General features: G+C 40.2%; 1 protein-coding gene across 2 annotated transcripts; it reads right to left on the reverse strand.

Moving 5' to 3' along the window:
* Positions 1–967: 967 nt before the first annotated feature.
* Positions 968–24049, reverse strand: LOC124116230 (fibrillin-1-like). Of its 2 annotated transcripts, XM_046477484.2 has the most exons (20): positions 23897–24049; positions 19793–19918; positions 18976–19098; positions 18335–18457; positions 17601–17723; positions 16164–16289; positions 15522–15647; positions 14068–14190; positions 13212–13337; positions 11866–11988; positions 11215–11337; positions 10181–10303; positions 8745–8870; positions 7168–7287; positions 6274–6402; positions 5355–5580; positions 4968–5185; positions 4684–4833; positions 2418–2569; positions 968–1269 (listed from the first exon to the last, which is right to left on the reverse strand). In XM_046477484.2, exons 1-20 carry the CDS (start codon positions 23994–23996, stop codon positions 1090–1092), a joined length of 2766 nt encoding a protein of 921 aa, XP_046333440.2. In that variant the 5' UTR covers positions 23997–24049; the 3' UTR covers positions 968–1089. The 2 variants fall into 2 exon arrangements, with proteins under 2 accessions (XP_046333440.2, XP_046333441.2); XM_046477485.2 differs by lacking the exon at positions 17601–17723.
* Positions 24050–25246: the final 1197 nt, after the last annotated feature.

Below are 25246 nucleotides of genomic sequence, written 5' to 3' on the forward strand. Positions count from 1 at the left end.
AAATACTGCACCTATTTTATTTCATGAATATATTTTCGAAATACTAGCATAATCATACAAACACTTTTCCTCGAGTTTTTGAATAAACATTATACAAAGGCTTTAGCGCTGGTAATTTAAAACATGCGCTGCATGCACTGCTCTGCAAATGACACATTGCATCCTGCACATCTCCCGTCCTTAAAATAAATATATTTTTAATTTAAAACGAGAGATGGTGTTTACTTTTCGAACCTAGCGTCCTAGCGCGATTATACGACTGTGGCCAACGCAGGCGGGCTACTCGCACGAACTAGCGTATTCATTATAAGATGATTCACAGCCAAGACATGCTGTATGTGATGTGTACTTGTATGTTTGAACATCATGTCATTATGAAAAAACAAGCCGCAGAAACAGACCTGCCATGACTTGCACAAGATGATGGCTTAGTTCTACACCACGTTTGGTCAATTTCCCAAAACACTGTACACAGGGAACACCAAGACTTGCCTTCACAAGCCATGTTGTGAATAGATCCCGCTCTTGGCGTCACGAGCGAACGCTTTAACCACTAGGCTCCCGGACGCCCCACAATTAAATCGTTGTAGACTACAAAACCGATCGCAGCCCGGTTGAAGTTTAATAGATTAATTTACATAAATGCCACGTGCATGTGTGTAACACTTCGCATTTATATAAATCCCTCGCACATATATTCAAAAGGTTTCGAAAAGTGAAGTGACTCAAAACGTATTTGTTATGGCAGTGTCTGTGTCCCATTAGACTTTACCCTCCGTTTGGAAAAATTTTGCCACCCTCTTGAAATCTTCTAATTTCTTTAATATTTTAATATCCATTCCAACATGTCATTTCAATCACTACCACTAATCATGACACGAATAATATTGATAGGTTAACAGTAAAATATACGATAATCAATGCTCCCGATGACGTATGTTAGATAAACATAGATCACAAAGAAAAGTTTTGTGCCAAGTATTTTTTATAACCTTAAATACAATATACATCTGCAAATGCCAGTTATGATGCAATAACAATATTAATCATGTCCATTTGATGGTGTTCATAATTTTGACGTCACAGTCTTCAGGGATTCTCTCTGAAGATCTGTTCGATCCAGTCCGTAGCTTGTCGGATGTCAGCAATGTTAAACTGTGAACTTGTGGGATCGCTGCTACATGTGATCATCTCCATCATAGTCAGACTGTCAGCAACATACTTCCCAGTGGCATCATCCCTGCAGATCACGCCACCACCAAAATCACCCTGAAAGAAAATGGCAATGAGAGTGTGAGAGAGTTGGTTTTACCGCCGCTTTGAAGTTTGTTTGCTATATAACGCCGCACTCAGCTATAGTTCAGCTATATGACGGCGGTATGTAAATAATCGTGTCTTGACCAGACCATCCAGTGATTGGTATCCTGAGCATCGATCTACAATCGGGATACGACGACATGCATCAACCAAGTCAACGAGTCTTACCACCCTATCCCGTTAGTCGCCTCTTACGACAAGCAAAGTGGCCTCTTGGGTTGCTGAAGACCTATTCTATCCCGGATCTTCACGGGTCTGATTGGAGGAAAGGGATGCTGGCCTCAGGTGTTTACAACCAGACTGGGTATGGTGCTGAATAAACTAGAAACATAATCCGGGCGAATCTGCGAATCAAACCCACGGCCTCGGGTGCCTGTGTTATTGCAATAAAAGCGAAGGTATTTTTCAGCCGTTTGTTTCATTGTGTCTACTAATATGTAATGTCATTTTCAAAAGGGGTGTCGCTTAGGAAACTGGCAAAACGCAAAAAACACTAAAATGCCACCTCAGTTAAAACTAAATGTGACATGTTGGAGTGAGAATATGTTAGGTGTTTTTTTGCTAAAACAAAATTCTGTGAACAGTCGAGTTTGTATTCTGTATGTACAGCACGTTTTAAGAAATGAAACATGTATATCGGTTAATTGCTTTCCTATAAAAAAAACAACAACATATATGGAGAGTATTACATTCATGTTTGTACCATTGTTATTTTATGAAACGGATCTCAGGATTGTCCGAGTGAAAGCGGGAGCAAAACATTATTTCCGACAAGTTTCGTAAAATCACGACAGGCAAACAAAGTTAAAACTCAATTGAGTCATCATAATTATTGAATATCAACTGAGGGGATCCAGTTTCCTCTACCGTGTCAAATGACAGTATCCACGTGATGTCATAATAAAAATGTGAGTCGCTAAATATCACGTCAACAACTATGCTTGTTTCAACAATGGAGTCTGGACTACTTTGACACAGCGACAACATGTGGAGCGTACGCGTATTTTGAATCGTCCGTGGCTATAGATAATAGTACTCATGATTATGGCTTTCATATGAGAGCAAACGGAGGTATCTTCTTGGGTGTTCTCTATACTCACGTTGCATGGCGAAGCACCAGTTCCGTTGATGGCACACTTGGTCGTCAGAGGTTGAACAACGGGAACTTGGTTGTTGCGGTAATAACTGAGGGCTTCACATGCGTCGAAATCAAACACCTGTACCTCAGCCTTCTGGAGAACGCCCGACAGGTCTATAGTAATAATAATAATGATGATGATGAATGAGAAACGACCCATACCGTAGGGGTAATATGACACACAATCAGCCAGGTCACACATTGTAACCATCCGATTCTCATTGACCGCCTCTACACACAAGAGACACAATCAGCCAGGTCTCACATTGTAACCATCCGATTCTCATTGATCGGCTCTACACACGAGAGACACAATCAGCCAGGTCACACATTGTGACCATCCGATTCTCATTGATCGGCTCTACACACAAGAGACACATTCAGCCATGTCACATATTGTAACCATCCGATTCTCATTGATCGGCTCTAAACACAAGAGACACAATCAGCCAGATCACACATTGTAACCATCTGATTGTCATTGATCGGCTCCACAGACAAGAGACACAATCAGCCATGTCACACATTGTAACCATCCGCTTCTCATTGATCGGCTCTAAACACAGAGACAGGAGACACAGTCAGCCATGTCACACATTGTAACCGTCCGATTCTCATTGATCGGCTCACACACAAGAGACACAATCAGCCATGTCACACATTGTAACCATCCGATTCACATTGATCGGCTCTTCACACAAGAGACACAATCAGCCAGGTCACACATTGTAACCATCCGATTCTCTTTGATCGGCTCTACACACAAGGGACACAATTAGCCAGGTCACACATTGTAACCATCCGATTCTCATTGATCGGCTCTACAGACAAGAAACACAATCAGCCAGATCACACATTGTGACCATCCGATTCTCATTGATCGGCTCTACACACAAGAGACACAATCAGCCATGTCATACATTGTAACCATCCGATTCTCATTGATCGGCTCTACAGACAAGAGACACAATCAGCCATGTCACACATTGTAACCATCCGATTCTCATTGATCGGCTCTACAGACAAGAAACACAATCAGCCATGTCACACATTGTAACCATCCGATTCTCATTGATCGGCTCACACACAAGAGACACAATCAGCCATGTCACACATTGTAACCATCCGATTCTCTTTGATCGGCTCTAAACACAAGGGACACAATCAGCCAGGTCACACATTGTAACCATCCGATTCTCATTGATCGGCTCTAAACACAAGAGACACAATCAGCCAGGTCACCAATTGTAACCATCCGATTCTCTTTGATCGGCTCTAAAGACAAGGGACACAATCAGCCAGGTCACACATTGTAACCATCCGATTCTCGTTGATTGGCTCTAAACACAAGAGACACAATCAGCCAGGTCACACATTGTAACCATTGGATTCTCATTGTTCGGCTCTACACACAAGAGACACAATCAGCCATGTCACACATTGTAACCATCCGCTTCTCATTGTACGGCTCTAAACACAAAGAGACAGGAGACACACTCCGCCTGTCACACATTGTAACCATCCGATTCTCATTGTTCGGCCCTAAACACAAGAGACACAATCAGCCATGTCACACATTGTAACCATCCGATTCTAATTGATCGGCTCTACACTCAAGAGACACAGTCAGCCAGGTCACACATTGTGACCATCCGATTCTCATTAATCGGCTCTACACACAAGAAATACAATCAGCCAGGTCACACATTGTAACCATCCGATTTTCATTGATCGGCTCTACACACAAGAGACACAATCAGCTAGGTCACACATTGTGACCATCCGATTCTCATTAATCGGCTCTACACACAAGAGACACAATCAGCCAGGTCACACATTGTGACCATCCGATTCTCATTAATCGGCTCTACACACAAGAGACACAGTCAGCCAGGTCACACATTGTGACCATCCGATTCTCATTAATCGGCTCTACACACAAGAAACACAATCAGCCAGGTCACACATTGTGACCATCCGATTTTCATTAATCGGCTCTACACACAAGAGACACAATCAGCCAGGTCACACATTGTGACCATCCGATTCTCATTAATCGACCCTTAAGACAAGCTTGGGGCCGGAATGCAGAGCATACAGTCATAATAATGACAGAAAAAGTTAGTGTTTAGGAAATTCGTTAATGATTACCTTCTCAGTATTTATAATCAACCGGCAGATTTGATCAAGGTATATGGACTTGACATATGTAAATACAGAATGCATACTTTCATCGGTACTGGTACCCCATCCTGTGATCTTGCACGTTGGGGATCCGCACTTCTCTGGGTACTCCTTGGCGATGGGGATGCAAGCAGGGCGAGCGCAGTCTGTTAGTGTCACCTCTCTTTCAAGCTCAACCAGAGCGTAAGAAAATTCTGGAGAAAGAAATGAACAATGGAAGCCTTACGAATCAACAACATTCACGTACATCACAAACTGAGCTTAATGTGGCGGGGCTAAGGGTGAGTTCCTTGCACAACATCATCAGAGAAAGACAATAGTCACATACCTTGGTACGGAAGGGAAATTGCTGCAGGAGAAATGACTCCGGTCAAGATCAAAGAGAAAAAGTCGGTTGTGATTTGGAAGCGGCTCAGAGGGTGGAATGTGACATTCTTAATTCTGATGTATTGCTCATCTCCATTATCTTGGAAGATGTTGTGATCTCCAACCGAGGCAAACAGGGTATGGGAGTAAAAGGGATCTGAAGCTGATCTTCTACCGGCTCTGAAATAAATGTACAGGAATTGGTTGAAACTAGATGTATATACAATTCTGCTGGTCGTCTACCGGCTCTCAAATAAATGTACAGGAATTGGTTGAAACTACATAGCGTCTCGTTCCATCGAACGAAATATCAGAAACATGTAGGGATATAGCAAAGATGTAGCCTCACCTTATAAGAGCAAAAGCTGTGGTTAGAACCCACTTGCCCTGAATAAGAATGCCAGCGCCTTGATGCTGAGAGTTGGCAAAGTTTGGTACTTGGTTCAGAATTGTTGTGTCAGCAAACCTTCTGAAAGACACTTGCCACGGGCTAATGCACTTCTGTTCTGCTTCAGAGAATCCTATCCTTATTTGTGGCGTAGGTACAGTACCACAGTCAGGGTGGTTGATTTCAACTGAGGAGAGAAAAGTGCATGCTCAGATCTATTACTCATCAAACGTTTCAGTGAGTAAAAGATAGTTTTAGGCCTCGTTTAGCAATATTCACGCGATATGGTGGCGGGGGGGGGGGGGGGGGGGGGGAACATACAGTAAGTCGAGGAGGGGAACATTAGGAAAGATGTGGCTGAGGTGAAATGGGATTTAACGTCGCGTCTAAGATTATGCACCTATTTGGCGACGTGCATGCACGTGTGTATATGTGTGGCTGCTTCTACTAGTCCGAGTTTATAGTGCTCGCCCACTAAGATACCATGCCGTAGTTTAACATGAATACCCCACTAAGACACAGTATACTGTCTCCGAGTGTTCATGACGTCATGGCGATTTTATATGACGTCGTTCCACCATGACAGTAACTGGGCTGATGTCTCCATTTGAGGTCCGGAAACTCACATTTTTCTACATGGAATGTTGAATGTTAATTCACTCGGGACAGATGATCCGAAATTTCACGTGTCTAGTAGGTTATTCTCTAAATACACCAGTGTCCGTCGCTAAGACTATCGTAAAGTCCATAACAGAGCCTTATTAAAGTCGTAACGCTGAGATGGCTTTGTTGAACGGCGCCCTGGACACTATAGTGGTACATCCAGGTACATACTTGACATTCAAACTACACGGTATCTATCAGGTTTCTATGATATTACCTATGCAACTTGTTTTTCCATCGCCAGTGTAACCTGCTTGGCAAACACAGGTATAGGATCCAATTGTGTCCACACAATTTGCGTTAGCTGCGCATGTAAAGGTGGCTGCGTTGGAACACTCATTAACGTCTGAAAAAGTAATACCATAAAATTAAACAGTTCCTCACACGCTGCTCAAGCTCACCTACCGTCACCATACTTCCAAATGTATTGACCTGCGTTTCGGTGCTAATTACCAATTGTAGGCAAAATAAAAGACTTGCGTGTCAATATGTACAGCGAATTTTTATTGAAGCGTTAAAACTCCGTTACATAAAACCTTAGCTTATACTTTAAATCAGTAATAATACGTTAGGGGAAGACCATTTGAAATTCATGGGGTCAGGGTTGGTTTGTTGGTTTGTTCTTTAACGCCGCACTAAATTGCTGAATTAATCGTATACAAGTAGCCCCTGTAAATCAGAGACAATCTGTGCACAGATAGAAATTGAAAATATTGAATGCGAATATGTTCATTGGGAAATTGGCAAACCAACCTGTCTAGTTCGCGTGCGTGCGTGTGTGCATATATGTGTACCTATAACACAATGGTAGAGTCGAGATCAAAAGCCAAATATCCATACACTACTTAATAATCCTTTTCAAAGTAATGTTTTAAAACATTTTACATATTCCACCCCGGCTCTCCGCGTGTCTTTTCGGGACTGGGAGTGTTCCACATATCATTTACTATAATATTCCATAAAAATAATTCGTTCCCGAAAACAACACATCAGTTTCTTAATAAAAAAACATCGATAAACTTGTTCCGCTCCTCGTGCTGCGAGACTAAAAATATTCATCCAACACAAATCCCAGCCACTGACTGTTCATTGTAAACAAAATAGCACTCACTTGTACAGGTGACTCCATCCCCAGTGTAGCCGGGATTACATGTGCATGTGTAGGTACCAGGTTGGTTCACGCAGGTGGCTTCAGCGTGGCATGTTCCAGAAATGTCACACTCGTTGACATCTGTTGAGGAACAATATCATGGCATTAGCAATATATCAGCAAGCTGAAAACAGCGGCCAATGTAGACCAATTATGTCTGTCAACGCTAAACTAGCAAGGTTAAAACAGCGGCCAGTGTCCACCAATTATGCCTGTCAACACTAAACTAGCAAGGTTAAAACAGCGACCAGTGACGACAAATTATGTCTGTCAACGCTAAACTAGCAAGGTTAAAACAGCGGCCAGTTTCCACAAATTATGCCTGTCAACACTAAACCAGGAAGGTGAAAACAGCGGCCAGTGTCCACAAATTATGCCTGTCAACACTAAACCAGGAAGGTGAAAACAGCGGCCACGGCCAGTGTCCACCAATTATGCCTGTCAACACTAAACTAGCAAGGTTAAAACAGCGGCCAGTGTCTACCAATCATGTCTGTCAACACTAAACTAGCAAGGTTAAAACAGCGGCCAGTGTCTACCAATCATGTCTGTCAACACTAAACTAGCAAGGTTAAAACAGCGGCCAGTGTCTACCAATCATGTCTGTCAACACTAAACTAGCAAGGTTAAAACAGCGGCCAGTGTCGACCAATTATGTCTATCAACGCTAAACTAGCAAGGTTAAAACAGCGGCCAGTGTCGATAAAGTTTGTCTGTCAACACTAAACCAGGAAGGTGAAAACAGCGGCCAGTGTCCACCAATTATGCCTGTCAACACTAAACTAGCAAGGTTAAAACAGCGACCAGTGATGACAAATTATGTCTGTCAACGCTAAACTAGCAAGGTTAAAACAGCGGCCAGTGTCCACAAATTATGTCTGTCAACACTAAACTAGGAAGGTGAAAACAGCGGCCAGTATAGACAAATCATGTCGGTCAACGCTAAGCCAGCAACAACGGCCAGTGTAGACAAATTACATGCATGTCTGTCAACGCCGGTCCAAAAATAATAAAATGTGCCAGAAGGTAATTATTGTTGTTTCTGTTCTTATTTCATCTGACCGAAAAAACTTTTAAACGCTTAATTTAAAAGTATTATTTTGAATAATAATAATAATAATAATAATGTTTGTACTTCTTTTACGCTAGACTCCATAAACAAAATGCATGCTCAAAGCGATGACATTATTACCCCCGTCAATGGAGTCTGAACTCGTTGATCATTCTCAGCTCCCTGGGGAGTATACAACCCAAGACGCCTGTGAGGCGTTAGAAGGTTAACTGTCACAATGTATTACATTCTATTCTATTATTATTACCAACGACCCTTGAAACCAAAAAAATTGTAAACTAAAAGCATGAAAGAGAGTCTGCAGTATAGTTTCATTTTCACATATGTGCCTATGTTAATAGACGGAGATGAAAGTATAAATGTTACACATGGAATAAGACAGAGCTGTTGACTTGAGAGAGACGAGTAGACACATGTACAAAAGTTTTGCCAGACACGGGGGCAAGGGACACAACTATAATCTTACCTGTACACGTGAAGCCATTCCCAGTGTAACCGGAATTACACGTGCAGGTGTACGATCCAAAGGTGTCACTGCAGGTGGCAGCAGAGTCACAGTTGTTAATGTTGGGTGCTGCGCATTCATTAATATCTGTGTGCGAGAATGTAAAAGTGTGTAAGTTTACTGATCAAACTTTAAAATATATATCCCTAAAACACTTATACACACTTCATATCACACCAGTATTTGGGTGAATTTGGGTTTAACGTCGCGTCCAAGATTATTGCACTTATATAGCGACGTGCATGCACGTGTGTGTGTGTGTGTGTGGCTGCTTCTACTAGTCCGGACTGATGCCGATTTATAGTGCTAGCTCACTGAGATACCATGCCGCAGTTTAACATGAATACCCCACTCAGACACAGTATACTGACTCCGAGCCGACCAGTCCTTGTTTTTAGCCCCTTAATGCCGAGCGCCAGACAGGGTAGCAACAAGTACCATCTTTTAACGTCTTTTGGTATGACGCGGCCGGGGATCGAACCCCGGACCTTCCGCTCTCCGGGCGAACGCTCTACCACAAGACCACGGAGGCGGCGTATTAAAATCAAGAAGAGTGAGTGAGTTAAAATTTAATGTTGCATTATTTCAGCCATATAGCGACATAACCATGAAGAACACCGTAAAGGAATCGCTGACGCTTCACAACACAAAATGATTACAGTTACTGAATTAATAAATCATTTCTTTAGATAGATAGATAGATAGATAGATAGATAGATAGATAGATAGATAGATAGATAGATAGATAGATAGATAGATAGATAGATAGATAGATAGATATGCGAAAAAGAAAATCATAAGATATATTTTAGGAACAAGGGCATTTTAAATCATGTGTAGTATGTCAGATTATGATGAATTGAAGGTGAAAAGGGTTTATCATCGAGGTCGTTCAAGATTATTTCACTATATATAGAGAAGTGTATGCAGGTGTGTGTGAGGCTCATTGTATTAATCCGGATTTATGCCGGTTCAAAAGTGCTAGCGTTTTTTGGCCGAGCGGCAGGCTGGGTGAGAGCAATTCTCTCACCGTACTTTAAAGTTCTAGGTTGATTGGTTAAGGAGTGGGCAACTATATTCCATGTAGCCCGCTTATGTAGCCCGCTGAAGAATTACTCGGAACATCTTAGGTTACTTGTACATCTCGAATAAGTATCGCTGAGTGGGAAAGAACCGATGTTTATCCGTTGCATTGGGAAAAAGGAAACTCGTTTTGTTATGTCGTCTGCTTCGGGTTTTCCTAACTCAGTGAATCTGCGGACATATATTCCGGGCTAAAATGAATGAATGACGGAAGGACAATTCGTTGTCAACCGATCGATCCCTCGAGGTATAAGGTGAATGTACCCTGTTTGTGAGCCCATGTGCACTAGTATATGGTGTTTAAGGGGTCTTACTGATACAGGTAGATCCATCCCCAGAGAAACCGACTCGGCAGGTGCAGGTGAAGGAGCCTACGGTGTTGGCGCAGTCAGCGTTGCCGTCACAGCCCCCGTTGTTGGTAGCACATTCGTTTACATCTGAAATTGAATAAAAATTGGATGTCAGAAAATCGATATTTTCGAAAAACGATTATTTCTGCATAATCTGAAACATGTAACTCCTGTAAACCAGTGAACAAAAACCGCAGTTATTTATTTGTTGTTTTCCACCGGAGCAAGAAATATTAAATAAAAAATACGGCGATGTAAACATAACGGGCAAACCAGTCGTCCACAGTGTGATCAACGCCCACTACACCAGGGTACAGTGACACGTAACAATCAAAGTTTGGAGTATGCTTCTGGGACCCGTGCCACAAAGCGATCTTAGCGCTAACTCGGTCGTAACTCCCATTCTTTAACACTAACTTACGACAGTCGTAGCGCTAAGATCGCTTTGTGGAACGGGTCCCTGGACTCCAAGCGTAAGTGAGGAACCACATTTAAAGAGGTCTGAAGTATTTAGGAGAGTAACCTCAATGACTCGTCTCAGACATCCACACAAATTCAGTGAGTTTGGAACAACGGAAAGAGGCTTCCAAACTGTACTCATTTGGGTATTCGAACTCCGGCCTTCGGCTTCAAGAGCTAAAGCTTTTTGACAAACAACATCGAAGTGTAAACTTTTTCGAAGCCTGGTGCTTCTCAATGAAATGTCGTCGTTTTGGCAAATATAGTTTGCATTGATTTTCTTTAATAATCTGTGATTGAGGGTTCGAATCCCAGTTCGCCCTGATTATGTTTCTAGGTTTGTCAGCACCATACCCGTGCTTGTGGGTTTCACCAAATGGTAAACATCTGGGACCTGCATCACTTTTGGGCTTTCCTTTCGCATTAAGCTGACACGCCGTGATATAACTGGAATACTGTTCAAAGCAGCGTTAATCCAAAATCATTCACTCATTTTAATAATGTGTAGTTATTTAATTATTATAAATTTCAAATATTACCTGTGCATCCAACATTGCCATTTCCGCTAAAACCAGTGAAGCAGACGCAGGCGTATGAGCCAAATGTATCAACGCAATTTGCGTTAGCCCCGCATAAGTTGGTGTTGAGACACTCATTGTTATCTGAGACAGAAATATCATAGGAATAAGAGAGGGTCCAAATACTCCTCAGGTGCTCACCAGCGGCTGTAACATATATACCCATATTTATTACCTGCGCTTGCTCATATGCCATTGGAGATATGTGAAAAAAAAATGCATCCTCACACAATGAAACTTCGTTAATCCCGACGATATCGTGTACGGTGAACCCAATAATAAACAATGTCTGGTTTAACGAATCATACAATGCGTTGTGATATAGGTTCAGTACAGATAAACGTTCCTAAAAGTAATCGCCAAAAAAAGTGAGAAGTCCGTATAAACAAGGTCTTGGCTTTCGGGGTGTGACTTTATACAGGGAATATCCAATGAACAGATACAGTGCTCTCAACTTATACCAGATAATAATAATTGTTATTGCATAATAAAATAGGGCCATAATAACAATAAATGCCCGAACCCTAATGTGGTAATACAAATAAATGTACATGATGTGTTTAACAATGTAAAAGGAATATGTTTGTATTGACAAAGAAGAATGACACTTACTGAAGCAGTTGAATCCGTCGCCGCTGAAGCCACTGTTGCAGGTGCAGGTGAAGGAACCAACAGTGTTGTCGCACCGAGCGTTGCCGTCACAGCCACCGTTGTTGGTATTACACTCGTTTATATCTGAAAATCGATTTTATTGCTGCGTTAAATATTATACATTTCACACCAGTAAACCAGTGAAATAATAACACAGATATGTGCTTGTTGTTTTATGCCGCAGTCAACAATATTAAAATATATTACGGTGACCTGTGAATAATTTGAGTGAGGCAAACCTGTGTTTAATAGTGGTAAATGTTGACGCCGCCGGTTACAGTGACACGCATCTGGCGTCAGGATCACGACCAGGCTCAACATTCGCTTGCATCTGCATCATGTACTATTTATGCTTTCCTACGACAAGAATGTACTATTTATGCTTTCCTACGACAAGAATATTCTATTTATGCTTTCCTACGATTAGAATGACTGTACTATTTATGATTTCCTACGACAAGAATGTATTATTTATGCTTTCCTACGACTAGAATGTCATGTCGTTTTCCTACTACTAGAATGTTCAATTTATGCTTTCCTACGACTAGAATGTTCTATTTATGCTTTCCTACGACTAGAATGCCTGTACTATTTATGCTTTCCTATGTCAAGAATGTTCTACTTATGTTTTCCTACGACAAGAATGTTCTATTTATGCTTTCCTACGACTAGAATGTACTATTTATGCTTTCCTACGACTAGAATGTTCTATTTCTGCTTTCCTACGTCTAGAATGTTCTATTTATGCTTTCCGACGATAAGAATGTTTTATTTATGCTTTCCTACGACTAGAATGCCTGTACTATTTATGCTTTCCTACGTCAAGAATGTTCTACTTATGTTTTCCTACGACAAGAATGTTCTATTTATGCTTTCCTACGACTAGAATGTACTATTTATGCTTTCCTACGACTAGAATGTTCTATTTATGCTTTCGTACGACTAGAATGTTCTATTTCTGCTTTCCTACGTCTAGAATGGTCTATTTATGCTTTCCTACGTCTAGAATGTTCTATTTATGCTTTCCTACAAGAATGTTCTATTTATGCTTTCCTACTACTAGAATGTTCTATTTATCCTTTCCTACGTCTAGAATGGTCTATTTATGCTTTCCTACTACTAGAATGTTCTATTTATGCTTTCGTACGACTAGAATGTTCTATTTATGCTTTCCTACGTCTAGAATGTACTATTTATGCTAGCCTACGTCTAGAATGTACTATTTATGCTTTCTTATCATACTAACAGAATGATAATCAAACAAAAGTTTCATCTTCTCCATCACAGAAGCTCCAGAAGCTAATCACCTTGGCAGCTGATGGCAGGATCCCCAGTGTATCCTGCGGGACACCCACAAGTATATGACCCTGGGTTGTCAATGCACACTGCGGGGGCCACACAGGTGTGGCTGCCGATGGCACACTCGTTGATGTCTGAAAGAGTGAGTGAGTTGGGTTTAACACCAGTTTGAACAGCTTTTTAATTACAACAGCACGAGTCAGCTACCTGTGCAGGAACGTCCAAAGTTAAAAAAAAGGGTGGTGTACATTTACCGATTTGAAAACCAAATGCATTGGCATGGTTAAGAAAGCCCACGGACCATACACAGGATGCATTTAGGAATTAAACCGATGATCAGAGCGGCGAACTTATGATGATCGTTTAACACTGACTGCCATGCTAAAAAGCTGGTTTCAAGTGATTTATATGTTCTGTGTATCTGGATTAAACAGTATCCTTATATCCTCCAATATGTTTTAACAACATGTTTATGCATGTTCAAATATACCTTGGCTTCTCCGATATTGTTGAGCAACTAGCTCCCTATAAAGTGATCATGAGTATGTGATAATAGTGTGTGTCCGCCTATAGCAATGTTCCAGCAACATGCCAACACCCCAGAAAGGAGCTTTACACATTGCACGCTAGACTAACATTTACTCCCAGTCTCTTATTTATAAATATATATTTACAAAAAGAAAAGAAAATCCAAATAGAGCCCATAACAATGCTTAATTTCAGTTGAGGCAATCTAGACTTGAGGTGGGGTCATTTCTGAATATAATCTCTAAGGTTTGGGAGAAAGACTAACTGCACTAACTGTTTCCCTATATAGGTGACTAATTACACACTACATAGTTCACATATTGGTTCTTTTCTTACTGATGCAAAAGGTGCCAGAGCCGGTGTAACCAGAGTTGCAGGTACACGTGAAGGAGCCTACGGTGTTGTCGCACCGAGCGTTGCTGTCGCAGCCACCGTTGTTGGTACCACATTCGTTTAAATCTGAAAATCGATTTTATTGTTGCATTAATATTATACATGTAGCCCCTGTGAACCAGAGCTACCCTGAACAGGTAGAAATTGAAATTGTTGAATATGAATATGTTGATTGGGAAATTGGCAAACCAATCTCTAGTTCGCGTGCGTGCGTGTGTGCGCGTGTGCGTGTGCATATATATGTACCTATAACACAATGGTAGCAGGGTAGGATCAAATGCAAAATATTCATACACTTCTTAACAAATCTTTTCAAAGTAATGTTTTAAAACATGAATTTACATGACACTTATCAGTGTGTCACGCAACTATGTTACAATCTAATGTACGGTCTCTCTACAAAACGACGCTTTTATATATAAAACAAGAAATGAACATACAGTAAGTCGAGGAGGGGAACATTAGGGAAGATGTGGCTGAGGTGAAATGGGGTTTAACGTCGCGTCCAAGATTATTGCACTTATATAGCGACGTGTATGTACGTGTGTGTGTTTGTGTGGCTGCTTGTACTAGTCCGGACTGATGCCGATTTATAGTGCTAGCTCACTGAGATACCATGCCGCAGTTTAACATGAATACCCCACTCAGACACAGTATACTGACTCCGAGCCGATCAGTCCTTGTTTTCTCCCCTTAATGCCGAGCGCCAGACAGGGTAACAACAAGTACCATCTTTTCCCGTATTGGTATGACGCGGTCGGGGATCGAACCCCGGACCTTCCGCTCTCCGGGCAGATGCTTTACCACTAGACCACGAAGGCTCTCGCTTGGGAAATAACGGATTTTAGACACTCGTGTCGTGAACATACTGTGCCATGAACACTCATATGCTACCCTCTTTATGTGTTGTGACCGGAGAGAGTGAGTGAGTATGGTTTTACGCCGCTTTTAGCAATATTCCAGCAATATCACGGCGGGGGACACCAGAAAATGGGCTTCACACATTGTACCCATGTCGGGAATTGAACCCGGGTCTTCGGCGTGACGAGCTAACGCTTTAACCACTAGGCTACCCGACCGCCCCTTGTGACTGGAGTGAGGGGGTTTGGTATACAGTATTTCAGTCATACAACAGCGTTTCAGCTTGACGTTGGAGGAAGCTCATCGTGGTGCAGATCTTAAAGGTTTACCACCTTCTGAAACCACGGGTATGTTGTTGAAAGCGAAAGAGGGCGAATCAGGTACTCCAACACAGGACCATAGGTTTCTTCACGCCAAAGGTACGCGAGTCAGACAACTGGTAGACACGGCTGGGAGCGAGCCCTTGATAGCATATAATTTTACTGTGTTCCCTTTTTCATTTCCATCATTATATTATGTATGGGGTGATCCTTTACCTGTACATCCAACAAAGCCATTTCCAGTATAACCTGGCAGACAATCGCAAGTGTAGGAACCAGCCGTATTGGAACAGACAGAGTTTGCTTGACAGGTGTCAGTGTTGGCCGCACATTCATTAATATCTGAAACAAGGCAGGGTGTAAAGCATCACCAGTAGATACATTCCGAGGGTTTTATACAAACAGATCTAAATTACCTTCACGTTTTGTCATGACGGGGATACCGTCCAGGTATATTCGGGCAGTCCGTACATAATCGAGTCTGGACAAGACAATACCGTGATTGACATCATGAGCATGAGATGATGACATGTATCAACCAAGTCAGCTAGACTCACCACCCGAACCAGTTAGTCGCCTCTCATGACAAGCAATGGTTGCTTAAGAACGAATATTCACGGAGACTGTGCATGTGGACTACATGTGCTAACTATGGCAAAACTGAATATTCATTGGTATTCATAAAAAGCCTACCCTAGCAGACAGACCAAGCACCATGACAGCGTCGAATTTCGAAAACGCGACCAGTGGATCCTGGTAAAACTAAGGGAGGTAACAGAATCATAAAAAACACACATTCTTTTTTTTTAAGTTAAACACGATTCAATGTGTAACATCAAGCTTCTAAGACAAAATTACCTGTGCAAGCTATGGTCGGAGTGCCTGTGTATCCGTTCGGACATGCGCAGGAGAAGGAACCAATGGTGTTGGTACATACAGCGTCTGTGCCACAGTTGTCAGTACCAGAAAGACATTCGTTGTTGTCTGAAAACGTGTTCCCAAATATTTATTGATCAGCCTTTCTAAATCAGTTTTGTGTAAACTAATACTAATGAGATGTGCTTGGGTAGCCTATTGGTTAAAGAGCTCGCTCGTCACGCCGAAGGTCCGGGTTCGATTCCCCACAAGGCTCCACTGCAAAATTCTGGTTTCCCCCGCCGTGACATTGCTCGAATATTGCTAATTGCGACGTAAAACCATACTCACTCCCACTCGCAAATGTACATGTATCTTACTCTCTAATTTCACCAAGTCAGTCAAACAGATTGTCTTCTTAGTATGTTAAACCTCTGCCTTGGAAAACTACCATCGAGTCAGTTGTTGATACAAGAAGACAACTCGCGATGTTAAAAGTAAAACCACTACCCTGGCTAAATCAGCTCATGTGTGCGAAATATTCAAACGAATCTAATAGACGTGTACAGTACTCTTTATTTGAATACTGTCCGTTGACCAGATCGTGGTATTGGTATTTTAAAACTCCAATTTTTATTACTGCCCTCAAAAAGTACACCGAGTCATCTGTAGAATCGATAAAACCTACATCGACATTTGATATAGAATTATGCCATGAGATAAGTTGAAAATCTACTACTCAAAAGAAATTCAAGAACACCCGATTTTCTATCATATGACTATAGTTGTTAATCTGTAATGGTCATGACATTAACTATAGTCATAGAAAATAAAATGTGTGTTCTTTAACTTCTTTTGAGCAGTATAAACATACCACATGACTTTTAAGTTAAATCATTTCGAAAATTATAAGCTGTTAAATGACTAATGCCTTCACTTAACGCTATCGTCGCAAAGTTTAATTATTGCTGATTCTCTTCGGGTAGTATGTCCATTGCTTCAGCAGTGATATTCAAACAGTACGTACGATCTTTGCAGAGTTTCGGTGAGTGTTTTCAGCCTAGAAGCGTTTGTAATTGTTCGGTCAAATTTATTTTTAAGTGTATTGCTTTCTTTTGCCCCGCATTTATATGACAGCAGTCTGTACATAAACGAGTCTGTAACAGACATTCCAGTGATTGACATCGAGAGCATCTATCTACGTAGTGGAGATATGAGGACATGCATCAACCAAGTGAGCAAGTTTACCCGATCTCGGCACTTGCCTCTTACGACAAGCATGGGTTCCCTACATATACTGGAGGATAGTCATGCCTACAGGCATGTGAAAATAAACCTATTTATTATTGTCTTGAAATGGAGCATCAGCCGTTATGTCACCCTTAGGTGAAAGCAAATGATTGGTGTCGTTATATAATTTAGCTAGTGTTTCTATCTTACCTGTGCAGCTGAATCCATTACCGGTGAAGCCAGTGTTGCAGGTGCAGGTGAAGGAACCAACAGTGTTGTCGCACCTAGCGTTGCCGTCACAGCCACCGTTGTTGGTAGCACATTCGTTTACATCTGAAAATCGATTTTACTGTTGCATTTGTCTCACACAGAGTAAACCGTGAGTGAGTTGGGTTTAACGCCGCTTTTAACTTTATTCCAGTTATATCACGGCGTGTCAGCTTAATGTGGGAGGAAATCCCGATGTGATTGAGATCTCAGACGTTTACCACTTCGGTGAATCCCACGAGCATGGGTATGATGCTGACAAACCTAGAAACATAATAGGGGCGAACTGGGATTCGAACCCACAATCATAGGTTTTCTGCAGTCCCTAAGGGACGCAACTCTGCACAGCGAATCGCCTTAGACGACTGGGCCCATGGTGCCCACAATTTGATATTGATTCATAAACACGTTTAATATATTGTCAGAATAGTACACTGGACTCTCCTTCTATTTAGTTCACAAAAAGCGGATGGGCTATCATATCAAACCTGTGTCAATCAATCACTGTATTCAACCTATTAATGCAATAGCTGAAATAATGTTTTCTCGTAACCATCACAACGAAAACCATCATACCAAAGCAAAGTCAAGAATATCATTCTAATAATGCTTTGTAATCTACATGTCTCAGCAAATGTTGGTGTTGTCATATAATTCTGCTATCGTTTGTATCTTACCTGTGCAGCTGAATCCATTACCGGTGAAGCCAGTGTTGCAGGTGCAGACGAAGGAACCAACAGTGTTGTCGCACCGAGCGTTACTGTCACAGCCACCGTTGTTGGTAGCACACTCGTTTGTATCTGAAAATCGATTTTATTGCTGAATTAATCGTAAACATGTAGCCCTGTAAACTGGAGAAAATCTAACGTCGTTAATTGGTTTTTTTGTTTTACGCCGTAGTAGCAATGAAAAAAGGTTATATTACGTCGACATGTTATTAATGCGAGCCAGGCAAACCAGTGGTTGGCCACCATTGTGACTTTAGCGTACTAGGTTTACGGTATTCGTTATTGTTGACGATCGGCGAATCTCAATGCAAACTACGATGTACCCATGAAACAGGTAAGATTGAGAAACCAGTTGCTTTCAGCTTGGAAACACCTGTATGAACCAAATCAGCTAGAACACGTGAATGAATGTGCAGCGAATGGTTCTCACGACCAAAAGCCGAAAGAATTTACCAGTTCGAGAGCAAGACCTTGATCTCGTCAGTCTGCGACTGATTTTTATCGGATGAGATGGATACAAAATGCATTGTTTTGGCACCATAAATGAGCCCTCAATCATTCTACAATCGTACTGTGACCAATTGACCTACCAACACAAGTCTTTCCGTCACCCGTGAAACCGGCGTTACAAGCGCAGGTGAAAGATCCAATGGTGTTTGAGCAGGTTGCTTGACCGTGACAGTCGTGGGTATTGAGGGTACACTCGTCATCATCTGAAACATACCATTTGGTTATAGCGGGTAGTTCAAGCTTACAAATGGCGTGTAAACGGATATTAAAAATAGTGTTTTCAGTCAATGCTTCGAACGAGGTATTGACACGCATTTCCTCTCTGTGAAAGGGACAACCACAAGTATGTTTTTTCTAAACATTTGTTTTTAGGACATCCACTAGACTTTGCTGTTTTGGGGTTAAAACTGAGGTAAAATATTTTATTTCCATATGATTCTCAAACATTGTTTTTTTAATTCAAAAGATCTCACACCCTTTCAGAATATCAAGTTGTCGGTCCGTACGTTGACCCTTCATGACACAACACGTTTAAGGGGAGGATTCGGGATTTCAAAAAGGTGATGGTGCACCATTCCCCAAAATATGAAAGAACTGATACACCAAACAAAGGAGGATGTTCATCTCTTGAAACCTCCTCATTTTCGGAATCCTCCAATGTTCTTATTTTATTTTAGATACCACATGAACAAATGCCACATTAATATTATGTGATTATATATTTGCTGGTAACAGTTTTGTACCAGTGCTTTATTACTCTTTCTCAGTATGGACATCTTGTAGTTCTTAAAGTTGTAAATGTTGTTCCAATAACTGTTGAGCGTAGTTTTTGCAGAAAAAAATGGTAGTTGTCGCAGCTGTCGACGTGATGGTCGCCGCGACGTTGTGTTCACTTACCTATCTGTATGCAACATATTCCAGTATAACAAAGGAGGTAATTGTTGCCTCCTGGCGGATCTGATGTCCAACCCGTCGGACAAACACTGGCATAGCACTTTCTTGCTGAGTTCGAGACTTGGCATTCTGAAACAAGTCATCAAAGGTATGTTATATTGTACTGAAGGCGTTTTCTATTTTTGGCACACATGAAAAGCCAAGAGCCTGTAACATTGACATCCTTCATTGAAAATAAATCTGTTTTAGCTATTTATATATTAGTTTGTATTTTTAATCAAATATCCTTATTCATGTCTTTTGAATACTGTCATTTATATAAAATTGCACCTTGCATCTACATATGTATATGGATAAAGAAACCTTACCTAACTTTATTACGGTTTTATTACGGTTTTCAAGGCATGAAAATATTGTCATTTTGCGTGTATGTACCAATGTCATCCTTTAAAATATTTATTAATAAGTATTTATTGCGACAAAGGGAAATTGAGATATTCGGTATTTATACTGAATAATTTATTTATTCAAAAAAATACTTTTAATATATGCTTATTGTCTAACCGTATAATTCGTATTGTCTTGTTTTGACTGCCGTCCCACTCTGGTATTTTTCTTTGGTAATGATATACAAAGTCCCAAGTTTATAGTACCCGCATATGTTTCAAGTAAATATTTCATTTGACATTTGTCTTCTCTCTTTTTCTAAATGTCCGTAAGAAAACATTATGTTAAAATCACTGGTCACTGTGAAGAGTGTTTCCGGACAACTGGCTATATTGAATTAAAAAACGACGTAATCATTGAAAATTATGTCCAGCTTCGTAAGATTATTCCGGAACACAATTTGATGAAGCGATTTGTATAGATGAATAAATAATTATGATAATAGCGGATAGAGCAACACTTCTGGATGATCTCAAATGTTTTCGTAATAATCGTTTTTGGACGTTGACACATTTATAATTATACCCCTCTCTAATTCAAAGTATATTCTATTTTTACTTGGGCCTCGTGTCACAGTTTTTTTTAGGTAAACAATTGTGTTGCCTTTGCATGTGTTTACGAAAGGGTGCCAGCGGTCGGGCAGGAACTGCTCACTTTTTCGCGAACTCCTGGTATCATCTATTTGATAGTGATTCATAACCACATTCTCATGATATGGTCGGAATCATACAGTGGACTCTTCTGTTATCAGATATTTCTTATGATTATGGAAAGAGTGTTGTCGCATATATTTATATTAAGTCAGTCATGACACATATCAATCAGCGGTATCAATAAGGAAGGATTCCACGTTTAAAGAACAAGAACACATACATAGCTCAACTTCTTCTATGAAAGAAGAGACATTTGCATATAATAAAACACAGATGTCACAAAACGCTTGTGTGACTGCTCAAGAGACGAGTTCATATACTAGTTCGAAAACATTTCTTGACGTGAGATCATTTAATGACAAGACACTTCCAATAATACCACAGCCAAATGTGGCTATAAAGATTTATGTATGAAAAGAAAAGCCCCTAATAAAATGTATCTTAAAAAGAAGTCCACGTGTTATCAAAGAAAGGCTCCAGTTCGTATTACTATTCATAAATGTCGAAATACACACGAAGTAAATATTCATCATCTTAATTATTTACATTCTCGTTGTGTTAGATGTTACCAAGCATATTCAAATACGATGGGAGAGGTGTGTGTGTGTGTACTCTAAGGGCGACTTACTTCGCCGCCTCTCGGCATAAAGGTTTCAGTCAGACGTGAAATGTTTGAACAAGAAGATACCACCCTCTTCACGCAGGTGACTACGTTCAAGTACCTTTTACCATAACGTTAAGATGATGTTTTCTAAAGACCTAGAACTGTCACTGAAATGCTCCCATGAGAACCCTAAAATGATCTGAATTAACTTTATCCGCATCGCTGTAATATCCTTAACCCAAGTAACTTAAGAAACATGAATAATCCAAATATTGCAGTGGTTTTGGTACAGAAATTGGTATAGCATAATTATTATGGACAAATGTATGATATAAACGGTTAACATTAAAGTTATCCTGGCTGACAGGTCATTGAATACATCCCAATACATCGATAATTCATCGATAATTATCACTTTTTGTAAAATATTCTGAAACATCGTTTAATCTTTTAACCAGTTGCTATAATGATTTAGCCACTTTATCATCGCATTCGGGAACAATAATATGTTTTTACTTACATTGACTTTAAGCCGATAAAGTATCCTTCTTAAATAGACCATTACGATTGTTTTCTCTTAAATAATATCTATCATATTCCATTACACTCAGAGTTTTGCATTTATAAAATGTATATATAACAATGTATATGTGTCATAACATTATTCTTTGTCGTTAAAAAAATTATTGAATTCATATATTTTTCGAAGGTTATTACAGAATGTCTGCAAATGTATATGTTACAGTCAATGTTTAAAATCAGTCAATGTTTATAAATTGCCTGATTTTACAAATTGACTTTAATATCTGTTATACGTATCGATTTCTCTTGAAGTGATACGATCTGGTGCCTATTACGTGTAGTTCTGGTTAAATGTATGTTCTGTACATGTATGCACGCACCGCAAACAATTCGGATTCTCTTGAAGAGACAAAGCAAAATATATGGTGCCTATTACGCGTATTTCTGGTTATATCGGAGTGTCTGTATGTATGCACGCACCGCAAACAATTCGGATTCTCTTGAAGAGACAAAGCAAAATATATGGTGCCTATTACGCGTATTTCTGGTTATATCGGAGTGTCTGTATGTATGCACGCACCGCAAACAATTCGGATTCTCTTGAAGAGACAAAGCAAAATATATGGTGCCTATTACGCGTATTTCTGGTTATATCGGAGTGTCTGTATGTATGCACGCACCGCAAACAATTCGGATTCTCTTGAAGAGACAAAGCAAAATATATGGTGCCTATTACGCGTATTTCTGGTTATATCGGAGTGTCTGTATGTATGCACGCACCGCAAACAATTCGGATTCTCTTGAAGAGACAAAGCACAATATCTGGTGCCTATTACGCGTATTTCTGGTTATATCGGAGTGTATGTATGTATGCACGCACCGCAAACAATTCGGATTCTCTTGAAGAGACAAAGCAAAATATATGGTGCCTATTACGCGTATTTCTGGTTATATCGGGGTGTCTGTACATGTATGCACGCACCGCAAACAATTCGGATTCTCTTGAAGAGATAAAGCTAAAAATCTGGTGCAAAATTCCATGTATTTCTGGTTATATCGGAGTGTCTGTACATGTATGCACGCACCGCAAACATATGCAGTTCACGAATAATTAGGGTAGTCATTAACTAATAGATTTATGTTCTTGATTTAATTTGAGTTAAGAAAAAATATAATTTGAATGGCTCAATTGAAACCTGCTAGTACAATGACTTATCTCGAACCTAGCCTCCCTTTGAACTATGTTATTAATATGATGACATCAATAATCTTAATAACCGTGTGTAAAGTATCTATTCATTTTCATATTTGGATAATGACTAGCCAAACAAAATTTCTTAGACATCATCTTTTTATTACAATGGTGTAGCCAGACTGTCTTCAAAATCACACGTTTTGTGTGATCATTTTAAAGAAACCTTTCACAGGGTTCTGAAATCGTACATATTATACATACATTAATCAATATAGTTTACGTTGATTAAAATGAAAAATACCATTAGATGTATTTTAATAAATATATAGTCTTTGACGCCATACTGTCGACGCTCTTTAGACGTTGAAGTGCGTAGTAAGTTCTTATTATATTTATCTTGGCATCACATGGGGAAAAGAATGTGAATACGTTGCTCTTCTAATTAACGTCTCATTAAGATTCATCAGAAGTGTTGTTTGTACTTGAAAAAAAAAAAATAACCAATTCTTATTTTGATTTAGCGTCATAACTCTGGATCGTGAGCATTGATGTATAGTAACATTTCGTGATAATACGAAAGCAGTTACAACCTGTAGTACATTTCAACTCCATTAACAGTTTGTAAGACTGACAAAATATCTGAACAAATTTTACTAAAGCACGCCAATAGTCAGTAAAGTACTCACCACTGACGCTCCACAGCATTTCCATGAGAGTCGCCGAGTTAACTACCGTTATAAAGACAAATAGCAGCCCGAAAACCTTTCCTGACATGACGGGCGCCATCTTGTTGTCTTGCTGTACTGGAGGAACGCAAAGAACTAACCGTTATATACTGAATTATATATATTCATTCAGCTTGATGCGCAAACAATGCGTCGTGAAGTTCAGGCTGGGTGGATTCCACCCTACTTAAACATCAACATTGAATAGAACTTGTTGGATTAAGCAAATGGGCATATGAGGTCATGAAGGGAGAAAAGGGCGGAAGGTGTAAAAGAGATCTCTACGCTAGAAACCTCCGCTTGAGGACCCTCTTTGTCAACAATGCGTTGACATATTGATGATGAAACATTTGTATATAATTCACAAATGTTATTACATTAGTGAACATGTTAATTGTAAGTTCATGACGTCTCGCATTCAGGTTTGCATAAAGTATCTCGTGTAAATTTAAGTACTCTGTATTGAAAGGTGTTTTACGTGGTGTTTTTCTGAATAGCTCCTGTCAATGAAAAGGTTTGGACGTGTTTCACAAGCCTATGTCAAACAACTGCACAAAAGTCATGCATATAATAGATACCTGAGCAAGCAGTGATATTTAGTTTTCACAATGATAAATGTTAGGGTGTGGGGTTTGGCTGAAGAGCTTTGATATGACGTCTCTGACGTGAGGGACTTGGGGAACAAGCCACAAAGTTGTACACTACCTGTAATAGTCGCGATGTTAGCCTGAGGTCGGACAATATGATGATGTTGCAATGAAACACCGTCTGACATATTTCACGTATTTGTCCATCACTGATTTCAAATGATTACGTCCTCATTCCTTGAACCATGGGACATTGATACCTAAACGCGGTGACCACTGATGTAGTTACATCACTGTCTTAAAGGTTCAGTTCGAAAGTGGCATCTGATGGTGACTGGGAAAAGAGTATGTGAAATGCTGGGCTTCCTTCTTGGTAACATGTATGTACCATTCGGGGAAATGACATTTTGGCAAGGGGTAGGCATCCCCATGCGCACCAGTTGTGCTCCCCTATATTTCTTTATGCCAATTAATCGGATTGTGTGCTCACACACAAGGGGATTTGGTCTAGATGTGTAACCTATGATTCAAGCATTTCGATGATATAATATCGTTCAAAATTGATCAAATAGCCAATTTCTTTTCCACTAAATTTCCTGAACTAGAAATGAAAGTGACCAGTGAAACATCCTCTTCTGTTTCATATTTAGATCTGTGCATACAATTCAGAATGACAAAAAACTATGCACAGTAAGAGAAAAGGGATGACGTCAACTGTTCCCTT

The sequence above is a fragment of the Haliotis rufescens genome, unplaced genomic scaffold (genome assembly GCF_023055435.1).
Source record: "Haliotis rufescens isolate VD_foot unplaced genomic scaffold, xgHalRufe1.0.p SCAF_19, whole genome shotgun sequence".
Classification (NCBI taxonomy): Eukaryota; Metazoa; Mollusca; class Gastropoda; order Lepetellida; family Haliotidae; genus Haliotis; species Haliotis rufescens.

Coding starts and splice junctions, on each gene's coding strand:
- LOC124116230 (XM_046477484.2), bottom strand. CDS start 23,996: ATGGCGCCCGTCATGTCAGGAAAGGTTTTCGGGCTGCTATTTGTCTTT. Junction 15,648..16,163: donor TCCGACCATAGCTTGCACAG/GTAATTTTGTCT, acceptor GCCTTGTTTCAG/ATATTAATGAATGTGCGGCC. Junction 14,191..15,521: donor TGGCTTTGTTGGATGTACAG/GTAAAGGATCAC, acceptor ATCGATTTTCAG/ATTTAAACGAATGTGGTACC.